The sequence below is a fragment of the Scomber japonicus genome, chromosome 13, assembly GCF_027409825.1.
Source record: "Scomber japonicus isolate fScoJap1 chromosome 13, fScoJap1.pri, whole genome shotgun sequence".
Classification (NCBI taxonomy): Eukaryota; Metazoa; Chordata; class Actinopteri; order Scombriformes; family Scombridae; genus Scomber; species Scomber japonicus.
The window spans coordinates 22,366,930-22,394,856 of record NC_070590.1 but is presented as its reverse complement, the minus strand read 5'-3'; the positions used below and the strand labels follow the sequence as shown (position 1 = coordinate 22,394,856).

At 38.9% G+C, this 27,927-nt stretch overlaps 1 protein-coding gene across 1 annotated transcript in view; it reads left to right on the top strand.

The window, feature by feature from the left end:
• The first annotated feature begins 222 nt into the window (after window positions 1-222).
• pcdh1a (protocadherin 1a) overlaps window positions 223-27,927 on the top strand; it is an 83,397-nt gene continuing 55,692 nt past the window's right edge. Inside the window, exons 1-2 of the mRNA XM_053331759.1 lie at window positions 223-1,026; window positions 2,033-4,216. Coding sequence (XP_053187734.1) covers window positions 232-1,026; window positions 2,033-4,216 — 2,979 coding nt within the window. The 5' untranslated portion in view covers window positions 223-231. The remainder of the gene's footprint in view (window positions 1,027-2,032; window positions 4,217-27,927) is intronic.

The window sequence follows — 27,927 nt, the reverse complement described above, 5'->3', positions numbered from 1 at the left end:
TTATAATAGAAAAAATACTATGAAGAGAATTTGTTGTTCTTTTTTCCTGCTGACTTGATATATCACCCTGGTCTTAATGTGTTCTGTGAAAAGTTAAGTAATTATTGCCTCTGGAATTTGATACAGATACCAAATGTGTTACAGCTAATTCTTTAAACATGATTTCCTTTAGGAAACAATATTTTGATTCTTCCTTTATGTCATTTTACAGGCAGATCTTCTGATGACCTAATGGAACTTAATTTACGAGTTGTGCTGTCTTGGCTCCTGGTGCTGCACTGTGGTTCCACTGAAGGTAGTATCCTGTACCGGGTCCAGGAGGAGCAGCCTCCCAACACTCTTATTGGTAGCCTGGCAGCAGACCAGGGCCTGCCAGACTCGGGTCATCTCTACAAGCTAGAGGTTGGTGCCCCTTATCTTCGTGTCGATGGAAAGACGGGAGATATTTTCACCACAGAGATTCCCATAGACAGAGAGACCCTAAGGGACTGCCGGTCCCTTGTTAAGGGCAAACCATGTTACCTGGAATTTGAAGTATCAGTGACAGATCTGATACAAAATCAGAGCCCACGACTCATTGAAGGACGCATTGAGGTACAGGACATCAATGACAACACCCCGCAATTTCCGTCTTCTGTGCTCACCATCTCTGTCCCTGAGAACACAATCATGGGGGCACTATTCTCCATACCTCTAGCTACAGACAGGGATACAGACAGGAATGGTGTGAGTGATTATGCCCTGACTGCAGGGCCCGACGCAGCAACCCTATTTGGTTTACAAGTGGCTGACGACAGGGGTGGAAAGCTCCCACAACTCATTGTCCTTGGCAACCTAGATCGTGAGTTAAAGGATTCCTATGACCTCACCATCAAAGCAGTGGATGGAGGAAACCCACAGCGCTACAGCAGTGCTTTGCTGAGAGTGGTAGTTACCGATGCCAATGATAACTCACCCAAGTTTGAAAAGTCCACGTATGAGGCGGAAGTGTCTGAAAATAGTCCAGTCGGGCACTCTGTGTTGCAGGTGTGTAAACATTTTTTTTTTTAAATTGAATTGCAGTCTGGAGTGTAATTCTTAGTGTTGCTTGATGTACTGTTTTGAATTGTATATTCAGCAGGAGTGCTCAGCCAATTTATCAAGATGTTTTTTGAAAAATTAATCCATGCATCATGTTGTACATAGTTGTTATTCCTCAGAAACAGTCTTCATGTGTACATTCCAATCATAGATATATATGTTTTGTTGCGGTTTAAAATAGTATAATTTAACCTCTGATATAGAGCTTCTGGGAAACCAGCCACTCACATATCTAATATTGCTAAAATTAGTTTGTCTCACTCTATTACTCTAATATGCATGTTAAGTACTAGAAGTAGTAGAGTATTAGCATATTATGCTTGTACAGGTAATTAAGCTGCTTATTGCTGTTGTTGGTCTATTATACTTGCAGAAATAGAGTTAGAGATACACAATGCCAGTGTAGGAGTAAGATGCTCTGTGTAGGATTTTCTCTGCATCCCACTGTGAAATTGCACTGACTGTCATGAAAGAAATTGCAGGCTTAATATTTTGCCATATGATTTCATGTGAACCTTTCTATAGCCCATTCTCAGGAATAAAAAAGGGAAAAAGATGTTAAATGGACTGCACTTTTCTAGTCTTATCGACCACTCATAGCGCCATACAATACTTGCCAACATTTACCCACTCACACATGCATTCATACATTTATGGCAGAGGCTGCCATGCAAAAGGTGCCCACCTGCTCATCATACAGCTATTCCTGTCTAAAACGCCCCACGGAAGAGAAGAAAAGGCCAGTGACATAACCATTAAAAAGCAGAGAGGAAGGGCAATAATGAAATATATATGGAGCTGTTCATATGCTGTGCTTTGAAATGATCAGGCATGCATTGATCAATGTATTGATTAATTAATTCACAAATGATTAGTAGAAAAAATCCTACTCCAACCTTAAATTGTTGCATGTAATTCACGGCTTTAACCATACAACTTCTTTTGATTGTAGGTCAAAGCAAATGACTCTGACATGGGCCCTAATGGAGAAATTGAGTACACCCTTCACCAAGCAGTAGACCCAGTGCCGAAACTCTTACGAATTGATCGGTCCACTGGCATTATCTACGTCAAAGGACCACTTGACAGAGAAGAAATCAGCAGCCTGTCCTTCTATGTGGTGGCGAGGGATAAGGGTCCTCAATCCAAAAGCTCGAATACATTTGTAACCATTGAGGTGACTGACCAAAATGACAATGCTCCAGCAGTGGAAATTCGTGGGATTGGTCTTGTGACTCATAGTGAAGGAGTGGCTAACATTTCAGAAGACATGCCAGTGGGAACAGCCGTTGCTTTGGTGCAAGTGTCGGACAAGGATGAGGGAGAGAATGCCGTGGTCACTTGTGTGGTAGCAGGAGATGTGCCCTTCCAACTCCGCCCTGCCAGCGACTCAACCACTGACAACAAGAGGAAATATTTCCTACAGACCACCACTCCTCTCGACTTTGAAAGAGTTAGGGATTACCGAGTAGAAATCGTGGCTGTGGATTCTGGAAATCCAGCACTCTCTAGTACAAACTCTTTGAAGGTGCAGGTGACTGACGTGAACGACAACTCACCAATATTCTCTCCAACCTTGTTTGAGGTAGAATTTGCAGAAGAAAACCAACCAGGAGAGAAGGTTTTGGATGTTACAGCTTCCGATGCTGACAGTGGCACCAATGCAGAACTTCTCTATAATATTGTGGGAGACTCATCCATCAAAGGTCTTTTTGAGATTGACCCAAATACTGGAGAAGTCAGAGCCCGAAGCCCACTTGATCGTGAGCAGAAGGAACGGTATGAGTTCCGGGTCACCGCAGCAGATAAAGGGTCACCTGTTCACAAAGGAACAGCAACTGTTGTAATAAAAGTCATCGACCGCAATGACAATGACCCCAAGTTCATGCTTAGCGGCTACAGTTTTTCAGTTTTGGAAAACATGCCTCCCCTCAGTCCAGTTGGCATGGTGACAGTCTTGGATGTGGACAAAGGGGAGAACGCTCGGGTTCACTTGTCTGTAGAGCCTGACGGAGGAAAGTTTGTTGTTCAAAATGGGACAGGCACCATTCTCTCTAGCATCTCATTTGACAGAGAAAAAGAAAGCAGCTACACTTTCCGACTTAAAGCAGTGGATGGAGGGGAGCCACCCAGGTCTTCATATGTGGGTGTTACCATCAATGTATTGGATGAAAATGACAACGATCCTGTGGTCACCAAGCCGTCCAATTCCTCCTTCAGACAGTTGTCACCTCTAGCTTCCCCAGATAGTCATGTGGAGATAGTCGAAGCTGAAGACCTAGACAGTGGGCCTAATGCAGAGCTGGTCTTCAGTATTGCTGGTGGAAACCCTTACCAGTTATTCCGCATCTCCCCCACCAGTGGAGAGATCACTCTAGCAAAGGAAATGACCCGAAAACATGGTGGACTGCATCGCCTAGTGGTACGAGTGAGTGACAGAGGGAAACCTGCACGTCATGCCACTGCCCTGGTCCACATCTATGTCAATGAAACCATTTCAAATGTCAGCTTAGTGGAAGCCCTAGTTGGGCACAGTCTTTACACTCCACTGGACAGGGACATTGCAGGTGATCCTGACAATGGTTTTGCTGCACAGCGCAGTAACATTTTGTTTGGAAGCCTTGCTGGTGTAGCAGGTGTTGTCATGCTGATCTTGGTGGTGGTATTTATTCGACACCGCATCCAGAGAGAAACTAAGAGTGGGTATCAGGCTGGCAAAAAAGAAACAAAGGACTTATATGCACCCAAACAGGCACCAAAGAATGCCAAAGGCAAACGAGGAAGGAAGGGAAAACCTCAGAAATCTCCAAAACCACTCGGGGAAGAGGAGGAGGTCAGCCTTCAAAAGAGTCTTAAGTTCAACCTTGATGGAGTCCATGATAGCCCCAGGATACATCTGCCCTTAACCTATTCGCCAGGAAGCCCTGATATAAGCAGGCACTACCGCTCCAACTCCCCCTTACCCTCCATTCAGCTGCAGGCCCAATCCCCCTCCGCCTCACAGAAACACCAGGCTGTCCAGGACCTTCCTGCCGCCAACACCTTCGTAGGAACGGGAGGAGATGACAACTCCACTGGCTCAGACCAGTACTCAGATTACAGCTACAAGACCAGCCAGCCGAAGTACAACAAACAGGTAAAGTAACGCCTTACAAAACATAACTACTGTGTAGATGGTCTGTAAGAGGAGAGTATGGTTGGTGTGTTACTTTTGCAGAAATTGAGGGTATTGCAGGGCTCAATTTTAGATATCAATTTTAGAGCTTATACATTTTATTATTCTTGAGTGCAACAGTTCTTGAAAGTGTCTAACGTTTTGAAAAACACTCATGTAGGACCAGAAACTAGAAAACCCACACATTTGTGTTGTCAGCTATAGTAGTATGCCTATATCTACTCAAATGGCAAAACTATGATTCCAAATTTGAATAATTTGAATGTGTTTTGTTTTATTGTTCTGCTACCAGTCTGGATTGTAAAGCTGAAAAATTATACTTTCCCACAGAATTGTTACTGTCATATGTTTTATTCTCAATTTAGTGCTCACTTGTGCCTACTCTCATCTGAAAGCATATGACTTGCCTAAATAAATAAAATGGCATTTCCCTAAATTCTATTTGCCACTAAAATGTCTGATTGTCATATTGATATACTCTGGCAGTAAAGATTTACAGCTTTGTAGATTCTAGTTATCAACACAATATAGTATTATTTGTTTCTCATAATATTAACTGTGGCCACATGCTATCATGTATTTGTGTTGCTCCCATGCAACTTTCTTTGAAGGATATGATTGGACACACAAAGGAAGCTGCTGCAAAAATGATTAACTCCAGGAATGTTACACTTCAAGAAAACTTACATGGCCCTTCAAATTCTGTTTATTTATTTGCCTGGCAGTTGAGTTGAGCAGGGAAGGGAAGGTCCATTTCTCAGTGACTTACTTCTGCTCTTCTGCGTGACCTCTAGTGCTCTGATCTCTGCAGGTCACTTGCTCTTATCTCCCTGCGACTTATGCTCTTATCTCCTCTTATCTGTACAACATTTGGCAAGGCTCAAATCGCTATGGAAACAGAAATATTAATAGACTCAGAGGGGGATTATGAACGGAAAATTGTAGAGTCTGGGGATATAAAGCTAGTATGTCTCTAGGTTTCTGTGTCATGTACAACTGTGTGAATGTGAGTCCTGGACTAGACACGTTTATGTTTGTGTGTGTGTGCACGCAGAGGGAAAAGGACAGACTTGCATTATTTTTATAGTAATAGTGTTATATTCTTAGTAGTACAGCAAAATGTCCAGATTTTGGCATCCCATTAGTTCACTAAGACAGCTATACTTAAGATATTGAAATGCATCTCCCTTTATCCAATAATCACTTAATTTAATTATTCTTCAACATGAAGGAAAAAACACTCGAAGAAACAGTTTCATCCGGGTCCTCAAACCCAAAAACAGCCAACTACATGGACATTCTTTCTCAAACAAACACATTATGTCCTTGACGGGCAACCTAAAATTACTGATATTTCTTGCCACCTCTGAACTTTACTGTTTCCTGATACAGTTCTGAATGACACAACTTAGCTCCAATCATGCTGTATTTACTGCATCATGCAGTAACACAACGGCAAGGCAAGGCAAGGCAGTTTTATTTGTATAGCGCATTTCATACACAATGGCAACTCAATGTGCTTTACATAAAACAGAAACATTAAAACATACAATTAACCCCCCCAACCCCCCACACCAATAATAAAAACAAAGTACAGAAAAATAGAAAGACATAAATAAAATGTTAGAATAGAGCATTAAATATAAGACTGCAGCATAAAATAATGATTTGCTTTAAAATCATTAAAAGGACATAGAGTGCAAATGAAAGATTAAAATGTAAAGTGTTTTAAAAGAGCTCAATCGTAAGCACAGGAGAACAGACGTGTTTTTAACCTGGATTTAAAAGTGTTCACAGTTGGGGCTGATTTCAGTTCTGCTGGTAGTTTGTTCCAGTTGTGTGCAGCATAACAGCTAAAAGCTGCTTCACCATGTTTAGTTTGAACTCTGGGCTCAACTATCTGACCTGAGTCAGTAGATCTCAGAGCTCTACTGGGTTTATATTCTACTAACATGTCATTCATGTATTCTGGACCTAAACCATTCAGTGATTTGTAGACCAGTAGCAGAACTTTAAAATCTATTCTATAGCTGACTGGGAGCCAGTGTAAAGACTTTAGAACTGGAGTAATGTGCTCTGATCTCTTTGTTCTGGTTACAAACAGTAAATCCCAAAAGATAGCCATCATTCTGTATTGAGAATAGCTGCCATTGATGTCTACAATGTATTTCCATCCAAAACAAGATGACTTGGGACTTCAAGATGCTTCCATACATCAGATCGCAGTGGCATTACATACAAAACAGTTTGACATTCTCCAAGACTTTGCAGATAAAGTTTGCCACATGTAAATTAGCAAAAATAGAAGTGGAAGATGTGCTGCCGAGATCTGAACATGTGTAGGTGACACATTTTCTGTGGAGATATCTTCAGAGCCAGTCTCACAGTTGGCTGGTTGCTAGTTTCGGCAGATGCTAGCTGACAGCTCAGGTGATCACAAGCCTTTGTGGGTGGAGTCAGTTTTGAGAATAGTCACCAATGTCTTCTTGATGGACAGCATAAGGGACCAAAATGACTGCAAGCCACAGGGTGTGTCTGGGTATGTGTGTGTAGTGCCAATCTCTGTGTTTGTGAGTAGAGTTGCTGCTTGGTGAAAGAGTGTTAATTGTAACTGCAGCACAGATGTAAGCTCTCAGCACTTGACAGTGTTTGTGGTTTCTCAATACGATAACATAAATACGTATGAGACATGACGCAGTGATTGACAGACTTTGTAAAAACATGGACAGATGTTGAAGCTCATGTGACATACCTCAGCAGATGTTGTCTCATGTATAGCATCCCCTTCTCACATCAGGAAGAACAGATTGACCAAAATATATAATTAAAGTAACTGCCAAGTGACGTGACAGATGTAGAGTTGTGCCCTTGCTTTAATTAACTGTGCTACACTCAACAATGGCTTTTCATTTAGAATATGATCAGGTGTCTGATATTATGTCTGAATCTTACTGCATGCATGTTCACAGACTATGATCACATGAAACAGAAGCTTTTTTTTTTGTAAAGCAAGGTTAGTTTTTGTTTTTTTCTTTACAACTATTTCAGTTAGTGTGCCACTAAATAAGTTTAGCTCAAATATCTGCTTTTTTTTAAATTTTGTATACATTTATTTTGTGTCCTCCTTTAGGCTTTAGTTGCTAAAGTGGCCTCCTCTGAAAGCTGTAACATGTATGTGTGGCTGCCCTTGTACGTATGTCTTTTAGAGCACCAATTTGAGTTTAGTGATAAGGTTAGAATCAGGTTTAGGTTGAGAGTTGAGAGTGTTAAGGTTAGGAAGAAGTGCATTATATCAATGAGGGTCTACAAGTCAACATGGCAGACCCTCATTCTTAAATCTATTGTATATATAAAGTATGTATGCATGTGCAGGAGCAATACATTTGGTACTGTATCTAGTAGATTGGGGTGCATCACATCTTATCACATATATACCTAGACTAATAATAGACACAAGTTATAGACATACTTTATTGTGTGTGTGTTACACTGCCCTTATATTCATTTTTTAGACATTTCTACTCCTATAAGTGCTAGCCTTGAGAACAACCTAAGCCTGGATAGAAGAATATTTAAATCATGTATCCTTAAAACTGGTTTGTTCAGGGTGAAAAATTTTAAACAAATGTTTAAGATGTCTTAATTTGATCACACCTGTCTAAGTGTTTGCCAGCTATATGTGCAAAATCATATTTCTTTTCTTTTCTCCACTAGGGTCTAGTACTGCTATCAATTCAGAGGCATTTTGATCTTTTCCCAAGACTCTGTAAAGACATTTCCAGCCCTCTAATTGCTTTAGATTAACCCACTTCGGCACAGAATTCCTGAAATGCAGTTTCTGGGATAAAATATATTACAGCAGACATACTGCCTCTAAACACAGTTCAAGGCAGTTGGGCAAAAAAAAATCCATTGCTTTATAGGAAATTCAAAATAAATCCTTTTTCTAAAATGCTTGTCCAAAAAAAAACGAACCAGAAAATGCTAGGAATAGACTTAGACATCCAAAACCCTCAACCACATTTGTAACCAATGGTTGTCATGTACTGTATGTGTCTAAAACCAATGAAATTCAGAACCATGGACAGCGCTTTTGCTGCCAACTTTTCCAAAGCCTACAAATGGAGTACTGTTGCATCATGAGCGGAGAGAAAGACGATAGCCCGTTTGAGGCTGATATAGACTCTGTGGTCAATGGTCTTTAGAATTATACCACACATTAATTAACTATTTGAAATGCTGAATTAAATTGCTAAAATTAAAAAAAACACAAAAAAACTCCAAAAGTAAATAAATAATGCAGTATTTTATTGTAAGCGGCAGAAGACCTGAGCCATGTTCTTTATTCCCCCTTTCTATTTGCTTGCAATAAAAAGCCTTTTCAAAGTGCAAATGTATGATCAAACAAACCTAAAATGGCTATTCTATGCTAGATTTCAACAAACAGGATGAGCTCCCTGCATGATGCTGTAGCTTCCCGGTGCTGAAAGGAGGTCCTTACAATTGCTTTCATACTGTTTGCACCTGTTTAGGTAATATTGTAATTAAAGTGGGGACATTGGGAATTTTCATCAGGGTCTTGGCAAGTTAAACCATTTTCAGTTGTATGTCAGAATTTAGCTGAGTGACAGTAGGCATTTACATACAGGAAGGTGTAGATATTTCAAAGGAATAATTACCAATATCATGTACTATGTAAATTCATATGTGCAATATGTAATGCGCGTGTTTTCACACAAACATGCATACACATTTACTTACTCACATTTAGTGTGAGGATTATTTTTAGAAAAGTATTTTGAGTGATTTGCTCAATTGTGTTCATATGATGTCACATTTACATTCCAGTGCCTCACTGAGGTGCCACACTGCTGTTGCACAGTTGTATCCACTAATAACAATGGTAGACTATTCCATTTCTAAAACAAGGTCTGTGCACTTCAACAACTACTATCTTTGTAGTTTCTAGTCCTCCCCCCTTGTCACCTTTTGGATGTGTGATATTACATGATGGTTGCTGGAGAAACCAGTGACTCACACTGGTCATTAGAGCTGATAATTAGTCCTGGTGGGTCTAAAAGTTGACACCTTTTTTTTTTTTTTACACTGCACTTAATGAGAATCCCACATTTGTGGAAAACACATGGTGAGTGCTATTAAACACTGAGAATTCAAGAAGCAGTCACAGTCACAGCTGCTTGAAAAGCTTTAAATTTATCCTTTATACCACGCAATTGAAATGCTTTATTTATCAGAAGTGGATGAGTGTTTTCTCCTTGAGGTTATACGTTCATCTCCATTCCCGTCTACAGTTCCTTAAAGCCAATCCAGTGGATTCTTAGAGCAGGAGAGAGGGGGTAGAATGAGTCAGTGTGGGTCTTAATTAACCCTCCTCATTGTTAAGCAGGGCCCACACTTTGTGAACTTTAGGCATCCCTTTGAGCTGGGATTAGCCCAATTTAGCCCAATACTGCTGTTTGAACTCAGCAGAGGTGTATTTTACAGAGGAGGCCGGAGGCAAAATTTGCACTTGTTCTACAAGACTGTGACACATTATTCTATCTTACTTGTACTCAAGACCAGTGAAACCTAGAAATCATTGGAAATACAGTCTGCCATCTGCATTTAAGTGAATAGGGAAAGAAAGGAGTGCAGCTGACGGATGTCCCCTATCTTTTCCCATCTTTGTATCCAATCTGCCTTCCAGTATTTTTCAAATGACACACACACATACACAACACACAAACACAGAAAGATAAAGACACACACACACACACACACACACACACACACACACACACACACACACACACACACACACACACACACACACACACACACACACACACACACACACACACACACACACACACACAGCTCTTTGTGCACCACATATTTGCCCTGGCTGATTACCCAGTAAAGGAAGGCTAGAAGGAAAGAGAGGTAAAACGCATTGTACTGTAGATGCTGGAATAATATACCCTGCGTGTACTGCATATTTTGCTTACTGTTTTATATTATAATAGTGTGATTCAATATATTGTGTTGTCACTGCATTGTATTGAAAATACTGTATATTGTTTAGCTTCCATTTCACATCTTCACAACACTATTTACAAACATTTGCCCATATAGCAGTATGCTTACTGGGTTGCCAGACCTATTCAGCTGAAGACTAGTGACATCAGTATAGTGTTTTTTTCATAATGAGAACATATTCTCTCTGAGAAATGATGCTAGTCAGGTTGTATAATTGAACTTTCTCAAAAACACCCACCATTTTCCACTGTAAGGATACACCAATATAAACCTACATACCATCAATCAAATCAACTAGTGACACTAAACTATACGGTTGCTGTTTTCATTATGCACTATTATCCATTTATTTAGGTTGTCCAGCATCATTAAAACATTCTATGAATCAATTTATATGAAAATCTGCATATAATATAGTTATGTTATAAAGTAAGTGTATGCAAGGTTGCACGAGTCCAGCTACAGGAACATCATTAAGTTCAAAACACCAACCCAAACGCACGTTGAAAGAAAATATATGTATTTTTATGGCTTAGAGAAGGTGACATTTCTGACATGGAAACAAACACTGAGAGGCCGTTTTAAAAGCAGAAGCCAGTAATGAATATATGGTACTTTGATCCAGACTTGATGGAGCCAAGGCATGGCTGGATCAAACATAGTCATGCTGTAAAGATGACAAGAGCAGATTCTCAGGAGGCAGCTTTGAGTCAATTTTAATTGGGAATCTTGCACTATTGGAGAAAGCAGATAACATGAGGGTACAAATTATGCACACAGTGGACATGTTTTTTCACAGCGCTTCATCTATCATCCCCTCCTTTACCATCTTTTCAATGATAAAGTAAATCCTGGGTCCATAGTTTGGCCAAATCATACTGTCACCATTCAGGTAACTGACATAAGAAGCTTAACTCAAATGCAGACACCAATACAGAACAGAGCAGTTGAAGGGAAGTTTACTAGGTGAAGCAATTTGAGGCTTACAGCTCTCAACAAGGAGGTTGGTTAAGGCAAAGGCATGCAGGTAATAGGTAAGTCAGGAAGATTTCAGGCTAGTGCAGGTAACAAGTGAAATGGCTAGTCTGCCCAAGATGAAATGTGAAGTAAGCTGGCTATGACCCCTCTCTCTGCAATTATTAGGACTAATTGCTAATGTGGAACAGCTTAGCAGACAAGTGACTGAGTCAGGTAGGAAAGAGTAGATGCTACTTCACAGCAGACTTTGACTTTTCCAAGCAGGACAAGCACACATGGAGTTAATAACATTAATGATGACCACATTCCATTTACTTGAGCCAGTATTGTGCTTGCTCACTCAGTGACATGGCTTACCGGGACATTTAATGGAATGAAGCCATTGTTAACGTTATTATTTACACATGTGCTTTGCCTGCTTTGATAAGTTCGAATGTGTGCTATGAAATGGGTCTATTAGTGGGCGAGAAAGGAACTGGGGATGGGAGGAATTACTGAAATGGTAAAATTCCTGAACAGACTGAGACAAGAAAGAGTGCAGTCTGAGCCTGTGTCTGAATGTGCCTTTCTGTAGCTGAAAGAGACGGAGACAATGCAGAAGACAACATGTGTCTGTATTATTCGCTGAGCTGTGATTGCAGTCAGTGTTCAACATATTATACCAACAATACAAATGTGTGAGTGAGACAGAATTGAACTGTATCTGAGATAAATGTTAAAAAAAAACCCAACAACAACATATTTGTATGTGTACGCTGTTGCAAGTGAAGGACTGTTACAGGTCGTGCAACAGAGGAGTCAAACACAAAATAGAACATAATGCATTTTTGACTTAGCAAGATTTTGGCAAGGTATAATTTTGAGATAATGCTACAGGGGGAACAGATAATAAAGGGTTTGCCTGGATTGTCAGAACAACAATAAGCTTAGTGCCGAATGCCATCCACATCTCAAGAAAACAGTAAATACAATATGCCCTGCATTACCCTATCGAGTTACACGGGTCTTCTGGATTTTTAGTGTTTGAGCTGATCCCATCCAGATTTTCTTTCTCTGCCATTACGAAATGAAGCCAAAGACTCAAGAGCCTTTTCATTATTTTCTGCTGAAGCATTGCCTTTAAATACTGTGTGCTTCTAATTTCATTTTGTTTGGGATGGCTGAACACGAAGACTTAACTGGCAACTTCCCCATGGGACAATAATTAAATTAAAGTATAATAAAATATTCCTAACACATCCTGGAATGATTTAGGCTATTCCAAATGTAGAAATGGTGCCAGAAAGTTTTATACAAAAAAATAGAAATAAATAACCACATTTTGATACATTGTCAAAACTTTAACATTTTACAGGCAACTGCTTCCCCCATTCACTCGCTGACAGACTGTTGCTAAATTTGGGCATTGTAAACAGAGTGCAAGCATTCCTCATGTACCAAGTAGAGAAAAAAAAGTCTGCATGCAAGAGTGTACACTGTCAAATATGCTCCTTCTTTGGTTTTGTCTGAAATACACACAACACGACTCTGCAACAAAAATGGGATCAATAATGTTTAAACCAATGAATAAATTCAATCCCTAAAAAATGAATAAATAAGCATCACTTTATTTTTACTGGTTATAATTTCACTATTCAAGTCAAATGGGCTACTAAGTCAAATACTGAAACCCTACCCATTCGTATTTTCTTTGGTGTGTCTGCTCTTTGCTATTAAAAACTGCACTAGACAGGTGGATAGAGGCCAAAAATATTCACATAGCATCCCCAGACATCCTTTGAAGTATCTTGCCAGGATAGAGAGGGTGTGTGTTACCTTGAGTTACAGTAGATGGAGACGGATGTCAGCTGTGCGATCTGGCTCTGCACAATATAAAAGATGGCACACCTCAATAATCAAGGCTTATGCGGAAATGCTGGATGCACAGACCACCTGCTATACTCAGCACATTTATAGTTTCTTGGCACCCTCCTTGTACCCTTCTAATGCTGCCTTGTTTCATGTTCACTTAAAGACTGGAGCACCTAAATACTTGGATACATTCTAATTATTCAGAAGCCAACCAACTGTCAAAACTTGGAGCGACAGAGATTCTTTCAAGATCCCCTCTAGACATGTTGCAAGACATATAAAAATACTCTACTTGGAGTAATAATATGTGTTGAATGTGGTTTTCTGCACACAAAAAAAGTTCAATTACTGCATTAAAATCATTAAAATGATATCTACTAATGATATCTATTCTCCCTCATTGAAAAATCTACAATCAATGTAATTTAACTGCTGACCAAGAGCCTGACCAAAAACCCCTTAAATTCAGATTTTCGATGAGCACAGAGAAACTTTCCCCCTTCAGCAGATTAATATAAAAACAGTCTCCTAGTGACAAACTCTGTACATACGTCATTCTGCACAGTCAAACTTAAACATCAAACTAAAGTAAAAATAAGCAAAAACACATTTTTGAACGGTGGAGACTAAGTCTTGTGAATTCACAAGTCATATACTATTTGGTGCATGTGATGCTCATTGGTACGCTGATTTCTGGTTTCACACCAGCAGACGGATAGAAGTGTGCAGGCATATTGGCAAGTTCCTGGTAATTGAGGAAAAGAAAATTAGAAATTGACTTAACTGAAAATTGGAGGGCCCATCTGGCAGGAGGCTGCTTATCACAAGGCGTAAGTGAAAGGTGTAAATTGGGCCCATATTGAAAAGTGCATCTATTTAATTCACATATGAAAAACATACAAACAACAAATTAAAGAGATATTGAAACGTATTTTATTTCCCTATGACTAGTAATACCAAAGTCATTATTCTAGCAGCTGTAACACTCTAAAATCAGTAACTTCAAGGTAGAAGCTGCTGCCAGTCTCTCCATATACAATACACAGTATAAAAGGGACATATTCACAGGAAGTGAGGAATTATTCTCACACATACTCTGTAAGCAGATAATACTTGGAGGTTTCCCACTACAGGTAACAGCAGGTATTGATTCAGAATCCTCTCAATAAAAAAGTCTTTAACTAGAGGGATGATCAACATCGTGAGGCCAACAGAGACAGCGGAGAGGCAAATGACTTCAATTAGTTGGCTTGCCCTAATGAGAAAACCATTCTTTGAACTAGGACATAATAATTGATTTCATTCTCATCTCACTCTTACAGAGTGGTTCCACCGGGCACGTGCACCATGTTCTGGCTCCGATGCTGGTGCCAGAGCTGATTACAGCTTTTGTGAAAATTGCCTATATAAATGCACTGCAATATAACACACAAAGCGTTTAAAGCAATGATGTTATTAAAAATGTTATGTTCATTACATTTCAAAGAAATACGTACCTAGTTACAGTGATCAAGAATGAATAACTCAATTCAAAAACTAAAAATCCAGTCACTTATAGTCATTTACAACAAAGTACATATTATACAGCGATTGGCTGTCATATTTACAGTACACACTGCAAAAACATCATTATGGTCATTATATACAGTAAAACATCTAATTTCAGAAAATAGCATACACCACTAAATCAGGTTTTTTTTCACTCTTTTTTTCACACTTTTTCTGCTTACTACTCAGTAGTTCATAAAACCAAAGCTCAGCACACATGAAGTGATAACTTTATAATACCAAATGATAACTTTATTTTACCACTCTATTCACTGCTTGTTATTTCACCAGACATGCCATAGTGGCTTTCAGAAGTGTCCCAGAAGCGTCCCTCCACTCTCCTTAGCTAAAAATATGCACCTTGTCTATTTTTGATAGTAGCTGAAACAAGCTGCACAGAGCAGATTGAGCCGGGCAGGAAGTCAGACACAGGAACAGCACAGAGCATCTGGTCATTTTTTTTAAATAAAACATCTTGGGCAGACTCCCAATTGTATAACCCATCACTACGTCAACATTACGTCATAACCAGTGGCACCACATCAGAAGTAAAGTGTTCAGAGAGTCTTGGAGGATCATTGACACCATGGAAAATCACAAGATTCTATATGACATGGTAGAAGTACAAAAATCAAAGGAAAACCACCAGGTTAACGTTGGAACATGTAACATTTTGTTTGTTTGATGCCCTTCTTAAAAATCCATGGTTGTTTACAGATTATCACATGATCTAACTTTTCTCTTTTAATGTTGCAACTGAATGATCAGTGTTGGCCCTCTGAGATAATGGACTAAGATTATGTACAAGAAGGGGTAGTAAACATTTTTTTAGTATTTAACAAAGGCGTATGGTTGGTTTTAACATTGGTAGGAATACAACAAAAACAAATCTCGATCCATTTCTGCAACTAAATTACAGACCCATCTCCAAGTTGTCTTTTGTAGCCATCATTTTAGAAAAAGTGGTTGCAAGTGCAATAGATCATGATATATTTGAGAAGTTAAAGTCTAATGCAGAAGAATGTTCAGTGTCGGTGCTGTTCGATCTCAGTCAGCTTTTGATACTGTGGACAATTGTATCTTTGTTGATAGACTTGAGCAGTAGTGGTTCTCTTTCACAGTTTCTGTTGGCAGTCTTGCCTCCTTTTCTAAAACTCTGTATTGTGGTGTGCCCCAAAGTTCAGTCCTTGATCCTATTCGGTTTTCCTTTCTATATCACTATGAAGGTATCTTCTATCACTACTACACAGATGATATTCAACTATGCTTCATTTAAACCTCAAACTATAGCTATTCATTATACATCATCAGTTTAAATAGATGCCTTATTTCTGTGTTTGTAATAAAAGGGGTGGCCTCGAGTTAAATCTTTCATAAGAAATCTACGTGCCACTACTGTATGACTCTAGACCTACATGAAAAGCATCAGATTCTTTCTTGTTTTATACAGCTGAGAAACACTGCAAAGCTCAGGCCCATTGTGTTCCAAGCTGTGATGGAAATGTTAATTCATGCTTTTATATCGCCCCATCTTTACTTGTACATCTCTTTTCACCTTCCTCAGCAAAATGTGTTTGGATCATTTATAAGTGGTCCAAAATTCTGCTGCTAAAATCTTGGCTCCAAAAGGCCCTCCAAAAGGTCTCATATGACACCAGTTTCTTTTTGGCTCACCATCAAACCCACATTCAGAACCTAATTCAAAGTACTTGTGATCACCTTTTGAGTTCTGCATGGAGTCCAGCAGGTCTCTAATGTCTTCAGAACAGGGTTTGTTGGCTCTTCCTTTAACTAGGCTTAGAACTAAAGGAGACTGTGTTTGAGTTTGTGGATCCTTAACTCTCCCATTGGATTTAAGATCTGTTGACACTGTGGACAGACCCATTTGTTCAGACTTCCCTTTGTGTATTTTTTTCTTTTTTCTATTTATTCTGTTTTTCATTTAGTTATGTCTGTATGTACTGTATGTTTATGCTTTATTTCCTCAGTGAAGCACTTTGTGATGTATCTGCTCTTGACAGGTGCTATACAAATACAGTTACTTACTTACTTACTTTACTGCAAGCACATTGTGTTATAATATTTACACATTTGTTGAAGAGAGAACAACCACTGACTATAAAGTCAATGGTTGTTCTCTCTTCAAAACTGCCTGTGTCCCTGAACACTTTCCTACCATTATTAGTGGCGCCGTTATATGTCTGACCTCATAAGTCTGATGGAATATTCAGTCTCAAGAGATACATCAATAGCTACTTTGGCTATCTGCTCACCAGTTGTCCCTGACACCTCATACAATCCCACAAATTCTTCCTGTGGCATCAAGTCTTGTCCCTTAAATCTAAAACATATAGAAATTAGATTTTTGCCTCCAAGTATGTCTTGAGTGCGATCCATTATAACTGAAAAATGAATCACTGGTAACAATGCAATGCCTATGACAATTGTGTTACCAAGCAAGGTTAAGTATTCAATTTGGCACTGTGAACTGACATAATCATGGCAACGGGTGAGCCAAGAGGAAAGAACAGGGTCATCATTTGCAAGTAACTTCACAAGGTGGTCCAAATTCCCATTTGCCTCATATACTTGATACCAGATACCATAAAGCACCTGTTATTTCCTCCAGACAGTGCCTCACCTCTTACTGTGTTTTAGCCTATGCACTTGATATTTGTGCGTGAACTGGAGTTTGCTCCTGTGCATCGACTGTAACTGCATGATGATATGCTTTGACGACCAGAGCTACCTGTGGCATTTTCTGAAACCATTTGAACAGAAGGCAGGGACATCCTTTTTTTTCAAAACATGCTCGAAACAAAGAAGTGGAGCATTTTAGTGTTAGACTATAGTGAAGCCATGGATACTGACTGTACCATTTCACCTAACACTGCATCATCTTGTTTGGAAATTGCTGTGTACTGTGTACTGTGAATTTTGAATCAGACTGGTATGGCTTACTCCCCATGTCCATGACACTGCTACACTTACATGTAACATGTGAAGAGAAAACAAATCAATTATTTTGCATCCTCTCATATAATAATTTACTACTAGGTTAACATCAAAATGACATGTAATTTCAACAGAAGCAGCTGCTTTTCCCTCATCCCTTTCTACAGCAACTTTACTTTTTTTCTTAATTTTCTACATTTAATAAAGGTATGCATTGATGAATAAGATGCATCCAAACATATGATTCAACTTGGGGTCCCATTTTAAACTCATGGCCAAATATGTTGACTGAACATAATAAAACTAACTTCAATGTGGATGCCTCCCTATAATTCCAAACTATAATTCATAATTAGGACCTGAAGATACACCTGTTTCCTCTTGAGCATGCTCTTCTTCTCTAGCCTGCTGCTGTGTTTCCTGCATACCAAATAATGCATTAAAAGGTGACATTTTAATGAAATATCTAGACTATAATTCAAATCATATTTTGATATATCCACTTATTTTATGTTGACTCCTTCTAGAAACCTGAGTGGTAGCCTACAGATGACAGAAGTCAGCTTAGCTTGCTAGCTAATGCTATCTTGCTAGATAAAGCTAGGTAACATGGTCACTTTGACATTATTTAAAACAGTGGAACAGCTGGTGATGTTAGGTAGTTAGCAGGTTTTCATTTTTCAACATGGTTACTGGCTAATTAGTTTTCAACTTTTTACTGAAACTTTTGGTTATGATACAGCTCCTGATTTCCCTTCTTTATTTTGTCGGCATCTGGTATGATATCTACAAAGTACAAATTGTGTTGGCGTGGACAAAATGTTGTTATGTGTGGTGTGCAGTGTAGGCAATGGAGGAAAGGGAGTAAGGGAGACACATTTTTTGCCCATGCTTGAGGTATGGACTGACAGAACTGATAACACACACTGATCAGCTCTCGCCTCCCCCGTGCCTGGCAGTAAAGACGACATTTGCACATGACGTGAGCCTTCAGATAGGCCCCCTCCCTTTCAGCCAATCAAATGCTAGCATGCCCAAATTGGTTGTCTTGGATACGTAGCCTTTGGGAAGGCACATGAAATTATCTAATATGACTTCATCCCAGATAAGATAATATGAACAAGTTTGCTCAAATATTGGTAGGGACAGTTCTCTCCCCCCAAAATATTGATAGGGACATGTCCCTGCCATCCATATGCAAACCTACACCCTTAGCATTCAACACATTATTGTTGTTTTTGTCTAATGCTATTTGGAGAGCCCTTTCACCAAGTAACCTGTAAAAGCTGAAATATGGAACGTTCCACACATTGTTCTCTGCAGTGGCAAGAGATGCTTTCTTAGAAAGACTTTACAAAAATGTGGCAATAATGTGTGATACTAGTGAGTTTAGATTGCACAAAAATACCCATATAGTATGAAACTTGTTACTTCCATTTAACATGTTTTGAACAATTTTTTACAGACATTAAAAAAATCCACTTGGATTGGTGCAACATGATGCATTAACACCTCCAAACCAAGGTTTTAACAGTTAATGGAACCGGTCATGAATACTGTTTCATGCTTCATGCCTTAATTTAGCAATGATGCATTTAAAAATCTTAGATAACGTAACTATTTATTGATTTAAGAGCAAAAAGACTTGGCAATTGTAACTGGACTTTCTATGCAGCTAGCCCTGACTGCCAACTATCAGCCTTCTTGATGTCGTCAAAGTGCCCAGCACTGCTGACTTGCTCATTGATGTAGAGGGAAAATAATTAAAGTGATGCTAGTGATACGTATTAAAAAGTGATGGTCTCTCCTTATCGATCATGTCTGATGAAATGTCTGATGAAAGGCCAGTGGTTCACAATAATCTGTTCTCATTTCTCCTCAGGCTCATATGCTTTCTGCGAGTGGCACATGGTCAGATTCGCTCTTTTATGTAAAAAATAAAATAAAATAAAATGAGTAACTCCTTTAGGTAAAGCTGTGTGGAGGCTCAGCTCCCTGATGGCATTGCCTTTAGCTGAGATATTATATCACCACACATCCCAGCCTCCTTACCTTCTGCCAGGCAGATTAGTGCTTTTATCAATAAGCAGCTTAGCACCAAAGTGTCCCTCAATAATATGCCATGGTATTTTTTCTCCCGCTGCTTTAACTCCTGGGCTTCTCTTTTTTTTGTGTCTTTTGCTCTAACACATTCTCATAACCTTGCATTTCCCTGTTTTTACCACCCCAATATTCTCTACTTTCTTTAACACAAAGTCTTAACCTCTGACTTGGAGGAACAGTGATACATTATGTATTCTACTCTTCAGGTCACATTAGGAACCTAGACAAGGCCCAGGAGGGCCAGAGAGCAGCATCCCATCAGACATAATACCCCATTAGAAGCCTGCAGTACACCATAAAACCCATTAAGGTCCATTAGGGAAGTGCTTTGGCCCACAGACACCTTTAAGGCCAGTTAGCCACAAAGGTGCTCAGTTACAGATGGTGTAAAACCTATTTGATTTGTCATTAGAATGACATGTTTTATCTTTAGTCAAGTCCATGTGTCAGAGATTGTTACACAAAGCATTGGTTCATGTAACAAATATTTTTGCTACATGGTTGTGACAGTTAGTTTCATGAATGTAATTGTGATAGTCATATCTAAGTAGCATTGAAATTCTTCCCAAAATCAGTACTATCTGGTGACAGCTGTTTTAATTATGCAGTTATCACATTCATTTTTCTGGTTAGCAAGCCAGCACATAATGCACTATTCTTTTTTCTTTTTACAATAAATATAAATTAGCATAAGTTTTATTGAGCTAAAACAGATCCCATTTTACTCAGTCTTTTGTAACAGCCTGAACATGCACCTCAGCGAATGGCAGTTCTTTCACCCTCCTTCGATTAGAACAATTGCATACAGCTGTGAGGTTTCAGCATACAGCCTCTCATGTGATTAGAGCGCTGCTTATTACGTTTGATGAGCCTGACCCAAATCTTCCAGAGGCAGACACAGTTTTCATAGCGAGTTTGAAATTCTAAATCCTACATCAAGTCAAAGGTGGATCCCTGACTTGACCATAAATTGCTATTTTTGGTACATTTTTGAATGATAAAGGGCCTAAAAAGATTGTTACATCCTATCTACCATCTGGTATTTTGGGAGGTTTTAATGACATTTAATAAACATCGTCAAAACAGCTATGAATGTGGATACCAAGTTTTAAAGCAACACAGTGTGTCACATCCACATACTCACATCAAACCAAAACTAACCCTAACCCTAACCCACACACAGCACTGCCTAATGAATGGCTTTTAATTAGCCTTGTGTTATGGTGTTATGATTCATTTTCCGTGCTCCGTGCTTTTTTTTTTTTTTCAACATAAAGTGGGGAACTAATAGATTTGTTGTTTTTTTTCTAAAGCCTCCCTCGCAATTATGTTTTGTTTTTGTTATTTTAATTGTTGTAATGTAAATGTTAAAAAAAGTAAATAATGGTTGAACTATGGTTGAACTAATAAATATATACTTTACTTATATGGTTAGTGTACTGTAATGTACTTAATATTGATGTAGTTTTAAATTGGGCTATGCTCCATATGCAGGGGGGGACCAAAGTATTTTATTTTTCATTAAGTGTTATATAGCACAGAAAGCCTTCATAATCTTGTGATTAGTATATGGTTAATACATACTGGTATTTATATCACAATATTTAACATTGCAAACTTAAATTAAAGCCAGAAAAATTGAAATCAACTTCCCAAGAAGAAAAAACACTTCTATCACATTGCTCACACTCATAATATTGCTTACAGTGTCATTTGCAGACAAACAGCATGACTTGAGAATCTGTTTTAATTGAATAAATATTTCACTTAAAAGAAATGTCAGTTTGAACTATGTCAGCTGCAAGAATAACATAGGCTGTATCTGCAGCCCTGTCCCTTTTCTTATGTCTTGTAGCTTGTAGTACATAATGAACCAAAGAGCTTACTGATGTTAATGTTGGAGAGCAGCAATGATGTCCTGGCCCAAGTGTATTAGGCCTTGGTGAAGCAAGTACAACATTAGATTCATGTGTAATGGCTTGATGAAAAGGGTAATGACAAGTTTGACTTCATACCAACATCTAATCCAAAAGAAGTATTTTAGGGTTTTCAATATGATTTTTAAAATTCATTTTAAGCCAGTGAAAGCATAATGAATGGGGCCAAGACTACAGCAATGATGCTGTGCCATTAACGTTCCCGATTAGAGACCTTGCTGCTCTTTTGCCTTTTAAACTGAACAGAGAAAAGACAGAGCAAGAACAGAAAATGTCAAAAAAGAAAATTATCTCTTTAATTTTGATGTGCTCAAAATGTTAACATTTTCAGCAAGATTTTCACTTTATTACTAGAACACAGATGATTCTCATTAACATTTTGACATTGTGAGGCAATTATGATTATGTCAATTTTTTATTAAACTGGAGAATGTTTTGACAGAGCCAACACATTGTGACAACTATTTTAGAGTAGTTCCAATCTCCTTGAGTGCATTATTATCACTTTTTAACATGGAAGAACTACCAGAGCAGCTCCTGTCAATGTGGTATAACACTACAGCTGTTCACCTGTGAAAGACTTAATATGTAGATGTTTTAAGATGTTTGACAAGCTGTTTTAATGCATGTGAAGATACGCGTCTGTGCATTGGAGATGTGTTGATGGGAAGAAGGAAATATAGCTTACTTACCTTTTTTTTCTTTCGTTCATATAACACATTTAGAAACTGAGACATAGTTTTAGGGCTATTGGGAGAAAATTTGAAAACACAGTACCTTCCTCCTAACACGTCTGCAACCTGTATGTTGCATTCAAGTGAGAATATTCCTGTTTGTTCCCCTGTGAGTGTGTTGTGTTTCAATGGCCTGGGGGCAAAAGGCATGATGCACCTGTAGCTCTAGGACTACACACGACACAGCATCCTCTTGTGAGTCTGGGGGTTGACGGCTGTCTGACTTGTCGGCTTCTCCTGGCATTGGCCAACCTGCTCTTCTCTTGATGTTGGCAGTTCAGGTTTCATTGTGTGGGTACAAATGATGGCAAAGTTCCCCCCAAACTGTCAAACAGTCCAAAACAAAAAGTCAAACAACTTATATTTTTAGCATCTTAGCGGGGTATAACTCAACACCTCCACTGCTGATCTCCCCACGTCCCTCAGGTGGTTAATAACTATTCAGGTCTCAGTAATAAACACACAGAGAATGAAATAATATTGATCCTCTCATCTAACTCAGCAAATATCTCAAAATGTCACATATCCCTTTAAATCCTTAATATGCTCTCATGGACATTGACTTTGGGATATGACATACACTGCAGCAGCAGGGATTTAAACATTTATTTGGTGTATTTAAGAATGATAAAATACACAGTGAAGTGTAGCTAGGGTGGAAAATAAAAGATGAAATGAGATGAATAAATCATCTATGATAGAAATAAATGTCAATAAATGTATGAATGATGAAAATAGTAGCAAATAAAAGAAATAAGCAGATAATACTGCAGCGGGGAAGACAGACAGGGACGAATAGTTGTGCCATCAGAAACCAGCAGAATTAGTACAAGAAAAGAGCCTTCAAAGTAAGAAATAGTATCCTTGTGGAATCGTGACCACTCTTATTATTTGGTAACTGAATAGCTTGTCAGATAAGTGCATGAGCAGCAGAAACATCTCACAGTTATATGCAGTAATTACTGACTTACCTTCACACCACAGACAATTCAGGTTAATTACACCTGGTGAAGGATGCGTAGACACATTACCCACTGGGGACTGAACATGCAAAATGATTGCCAACTACAACACGCTTCCTGAGCCAAAGAAAGTGTTTTTTAACCTCCAACTGAGAGATTTTTACTGAAGAAGCACCACCACCATAATAATCATTACAGGGCCCAGGTTGGGGTAGACACTCAGCCAATAAAAGTTTGTCAAATTCTGCCCGTGATACATCCAAGAGTGCCATATCAACATGCTGCCTCTGCTTCATTGCGGGTGGTACATATAGAGAAGAAAGTGGGGCTATGGACTAACTGAGCTGAAGCTATACTGTGTTAGTGGGATATTCAGTGGAAATCAAAGTTACAGTTGCATGCGTTTGCCTCATTACATATAATTTAGGCTTCCCAAAGAAAATGCTAATATCACTCAGACATACCTTTGGATAGATGATTTTACTCCAGGCTATGTCGCCACTGTTACTGGGACATATATTCGATTAAGCTCAGTGAGCATGTCCACGCAGGCAGACAAAATTGTGTGTGTACAGTGTGCACTGTAGCATGGGTTGCATCCTCATCTCCAGCAATAGGAGAGAGGGCAGGTGCTGGCAGAGGTTGGAGGATAGATGGTGATGGGTGGTTGGCTTAAGAACGGGGAGGATCGGGGGCTGGGTTGTGGGCCAGATCTCGTCCTTGCAGTTATGAAGGAGAAACAAACTGATCTGACAGTGACAAATGAACCATCTCCTCTCTCCCAACTGCCAGTTTTATGCCTCTCAAACTCCTTTCTCACCCTCAGTCTCTTCCCTGTTTCCCCCCCACCATTTTCTTCTTGAGCGCCCTCAACCCCTATCTTCCTTATTCTCACCTACAGAGTTCTTTTTCAGCCTCGGTTTCCTCTGCCCTACATTTTTTACTTTTCTTTTGTACTCCCCACAATGCTCTTTCACTTCTCTGCCTTCCACTATTACCTCTCCATATTCTCTCTTTCGCTCTGTTGCTTGAGAAGTATTGGAAGTTTTTACATCTGAAGAGGTCCTGCTGCATTCCATTATGTAGTCATTTTTTAGAAGATTATTAAGTCCATTTAATAGATCGACTGATTCTTGCACACAATAATTACCTCCCTGCTTCTGTTTCATGTCACTGATGTGACTAACATGGCATTTAAATACCATAAATTGCCTTCTATGTAACAACATTTTATTACTTTTGAGTGGAATTGTCATAGCCGAGTGCCATTAAGCAGGAAACACTGTAGCACGAAGGATGAAGGCATAGCTCAGTAGTGATTATTGTTGAGGTTTAATGACTGTCTTGCTCCTGTAATAGACCTTCTGGGGTGTTGAAATGAGATGCCAAGCAGAGAGGACAATTAATTGCTTGGCTTCCTTTTGTCCCCGCCCCCATCCCCCTGTGTATTGGACTGAGACCTGATAAGATAAAGGCTTAGGGCCACCCTAATACCTTAAGAGACTTGTCTCACTATCTTGCATTTATTGTGGGTGCATTGTGTGAGTTAAGTTGCCTTGCTGTCTGACATACAGTAGCAATGTTTTAATGCTCTGCAGATGTACCTTTAAGTGATGAATCCCCAATATGCTAACATTAAAAACAATGCATTGGATAGTGAATGCATATTCTTATATGGAGATGTAATTTACACCATCCAGATTTCTAGAACTATTTTCTTATTAAGCCACCGCCACCACAAGCAGGACAATGTATATTTGCATAGTGCTACCACAGTAATACGATTATGGTATGATTCTGTTGTGTATTAAAAATATTCTGTGTTGAATATTGATGTAGGAAGAGGCACCCAGATTGATAGTAGGAGGAATGTACCATGCATGCTTTGTCCATTTTTGTGCTCTCTTTACAAATGTACTCTAGTGACAGGATTTTAATATACAGCAAAATGAAAGGTATAAAACAATTTTTGGGCCAATCAGTCTGCATCTAAAATATTCAAATGCAGCGTTGGTATGCATCATTTCCCTAATTTAAAAAAAAATTCAGTTGGTGGTATCTGAGATATGGTGTGATGCTCGGAGGAATGACTGAATGAGTGCTGTAGAGCCCCCCTAGAGCTCATCAGTGTAATTTAAAAATTGCTAAAAAACCCAGCGGTGGCAAGCATAATTCTCTTAAGTTTTGTCGAAAGCTGATCAGTATCAAAACATCAGGTCTCCTACTGTACGATAAGAGACACTATTAATGAGATGTTTCTCTCACAGGCAAGCTTACATCCGCATCACAGTCGCTCCACAGCTACGACTGGAGTTTGTGTCATTTTAACACAGCAGCTCACCATGGAGGCGCCTTAATTTCAAGCTAAATGTCTGTCTTTGTGTTTCTGCAAAGACATATTTTCATCAGGATTAGCCCCATATAAGCAAGAACAATTTCATACCAAGGAGTTGCTAGAAATGTCACCATACACAGAGTTAAATGTTGAAGTAAAAATATTCTGTGAGAAAAGCCACAGTACACACACTTGTTTATGAGCATTAAAAATGCATTGGTGTTCTAAATCATTATAATGCAAATTCTTAGTCTGTTAAGCAGCAGTACACTGCACACATTAGATGAGTGCAAATCCATCAGGCAGAGCTAAAAAATACTGTGTACCGAATGTAATTGGAATAATAAATAGTAGGCTATATTATTCAACATATGGTCAATACCATACAGATTGGAGTCAGAGTAAGAAAAAAAAAAAGCAAATTGTGCATGTTTGCCACACCATTTCCTTTAGGCAGGCACAATAAGAGAACAGCCCGCCACGGGTAATGGAAAGTGTGATGAATAATACAACCTCAAATAAATACTGTCAATCAGTTAGAGGTAAGGATTAATAGCAAACAAGGCCACTCTTAGCACCTTCATACAATTTCAATATTTTGTTTACATATTTATATAATATTTACATATTTCACTCGCATTGATTTCTGTCTCTTCTTCCTTTCTGCTAAGTGTCAGTTCAGACAATGCACTTAGAATGAAGACTAAATGCATTGCAGTGTGGAATTTCAGCCCTCGACATAATGGCTCTGAGAAGCTACAGCGGCTCACACAAGGAAGGATTGTTTCTGGTTTGCAGTCATATGAAATGTCATCTGGAATTTGACAAGATATGAAGAAGCAATCCCCTTTGAGAGCTCCACTGAACCGCACATTTTCTTATATTGTTCTCTTGTTATAATCAAGCCCTTACGGGTGACCCATGTCATTGTGTGATAAAACTAATTATTTGCCACAAGAATTATTGTGGGCTCTGCTGTCTTGAGGTCAGAATAACTGGCAGCCTTCTTAGACTATTAAACTGATTATATTGTGTCACTGGCCATGAATTTGAAGCTTGTTGTAACAGAGTTGATATCACATCACCAAGCAGATACTTTGCTTGTCTTTTATTAGCTCAACATTGACAGGGTAAAATATTAAGGCAAACATTGTTTTAGTGAATATTTGTTTAATTCTCTTGTTGTGCTTATTAATGTACTGATCACAAAGACATAACAAGGTTATAATAACAATTGTAAAATAGCAAAAGGGTAAGATCATTTAAACAGTTAATTTGACCTATGATAACATTTTCACATACTCTGAATGCTATTACACTTTTTTCCTCCACAGTTTTCATGGTTTTGCATGCATCTCACTCATGTTTTGGATATGGGTCTTTTTAAAGTAAACCCTTACGGGCGCTCCAGTGTGAGTATAGCTCCAAGCAAACTCAAACTAACAAACCTCTTCCATACAGTTAGATAAACTTCCACTATATTCAGTATTTTTATTAAAGCAGGTTACAGTGGTACAATCTAATTACAGTTAGCTATCAACAAACAAATGTGAAATGCTATTTTTTCCCCCTTTGAAGTCATGCTCACAGTTGTGCTTTACATTTGAGCATGAAAAAAGCGGCATGATCAGAATGCTACTCACCTTTTCTCTGATAAATGTGTCAGTTGCATTCTCACAGACCAAAGATCAATAGTTGTCATTGTTCAAACCCTAGCTTTTCTTTGTTTTATCTCTTTTTTGTCTATTTTATCTATTGTAAGTTATTATCCATGCATTCTCAAACAATCCTGGCTGTCTTTGTACTATACAGCAGCAGATTGGGAAAGAAACAAGCCTGCCAAGGCTCATGTGTGGGGTTCCAGCTGTTGAGAGGTTCGGTGGCACAGCTGGAGTGGATCTGTGTCTAAGGCTTCTTTTGCCCAGCACATTGATATTTCCATGGCTGCACAGTTTGAGCTCCAGGGCATCCTACAGTAGGACAATTGTCCAGCTTCCACTTCAGTTCAAACAATATGCATCCACTGCAGCTGCATTCACTGTTGCATACTGAAAAATACATTTATGTGTTTGTGTGTTTTCTAGTATAATCATAGAATGTGCATTTCATATTGTCAAACTGAAATCAACCTACTTTTCAAGCCTGTTCGCATGTACATTTGTGTTTGTCAAATGATTAACACAGAAGCTATACTGTTACAGTTTTTAACATCAGCACTCCAGCAAAATGT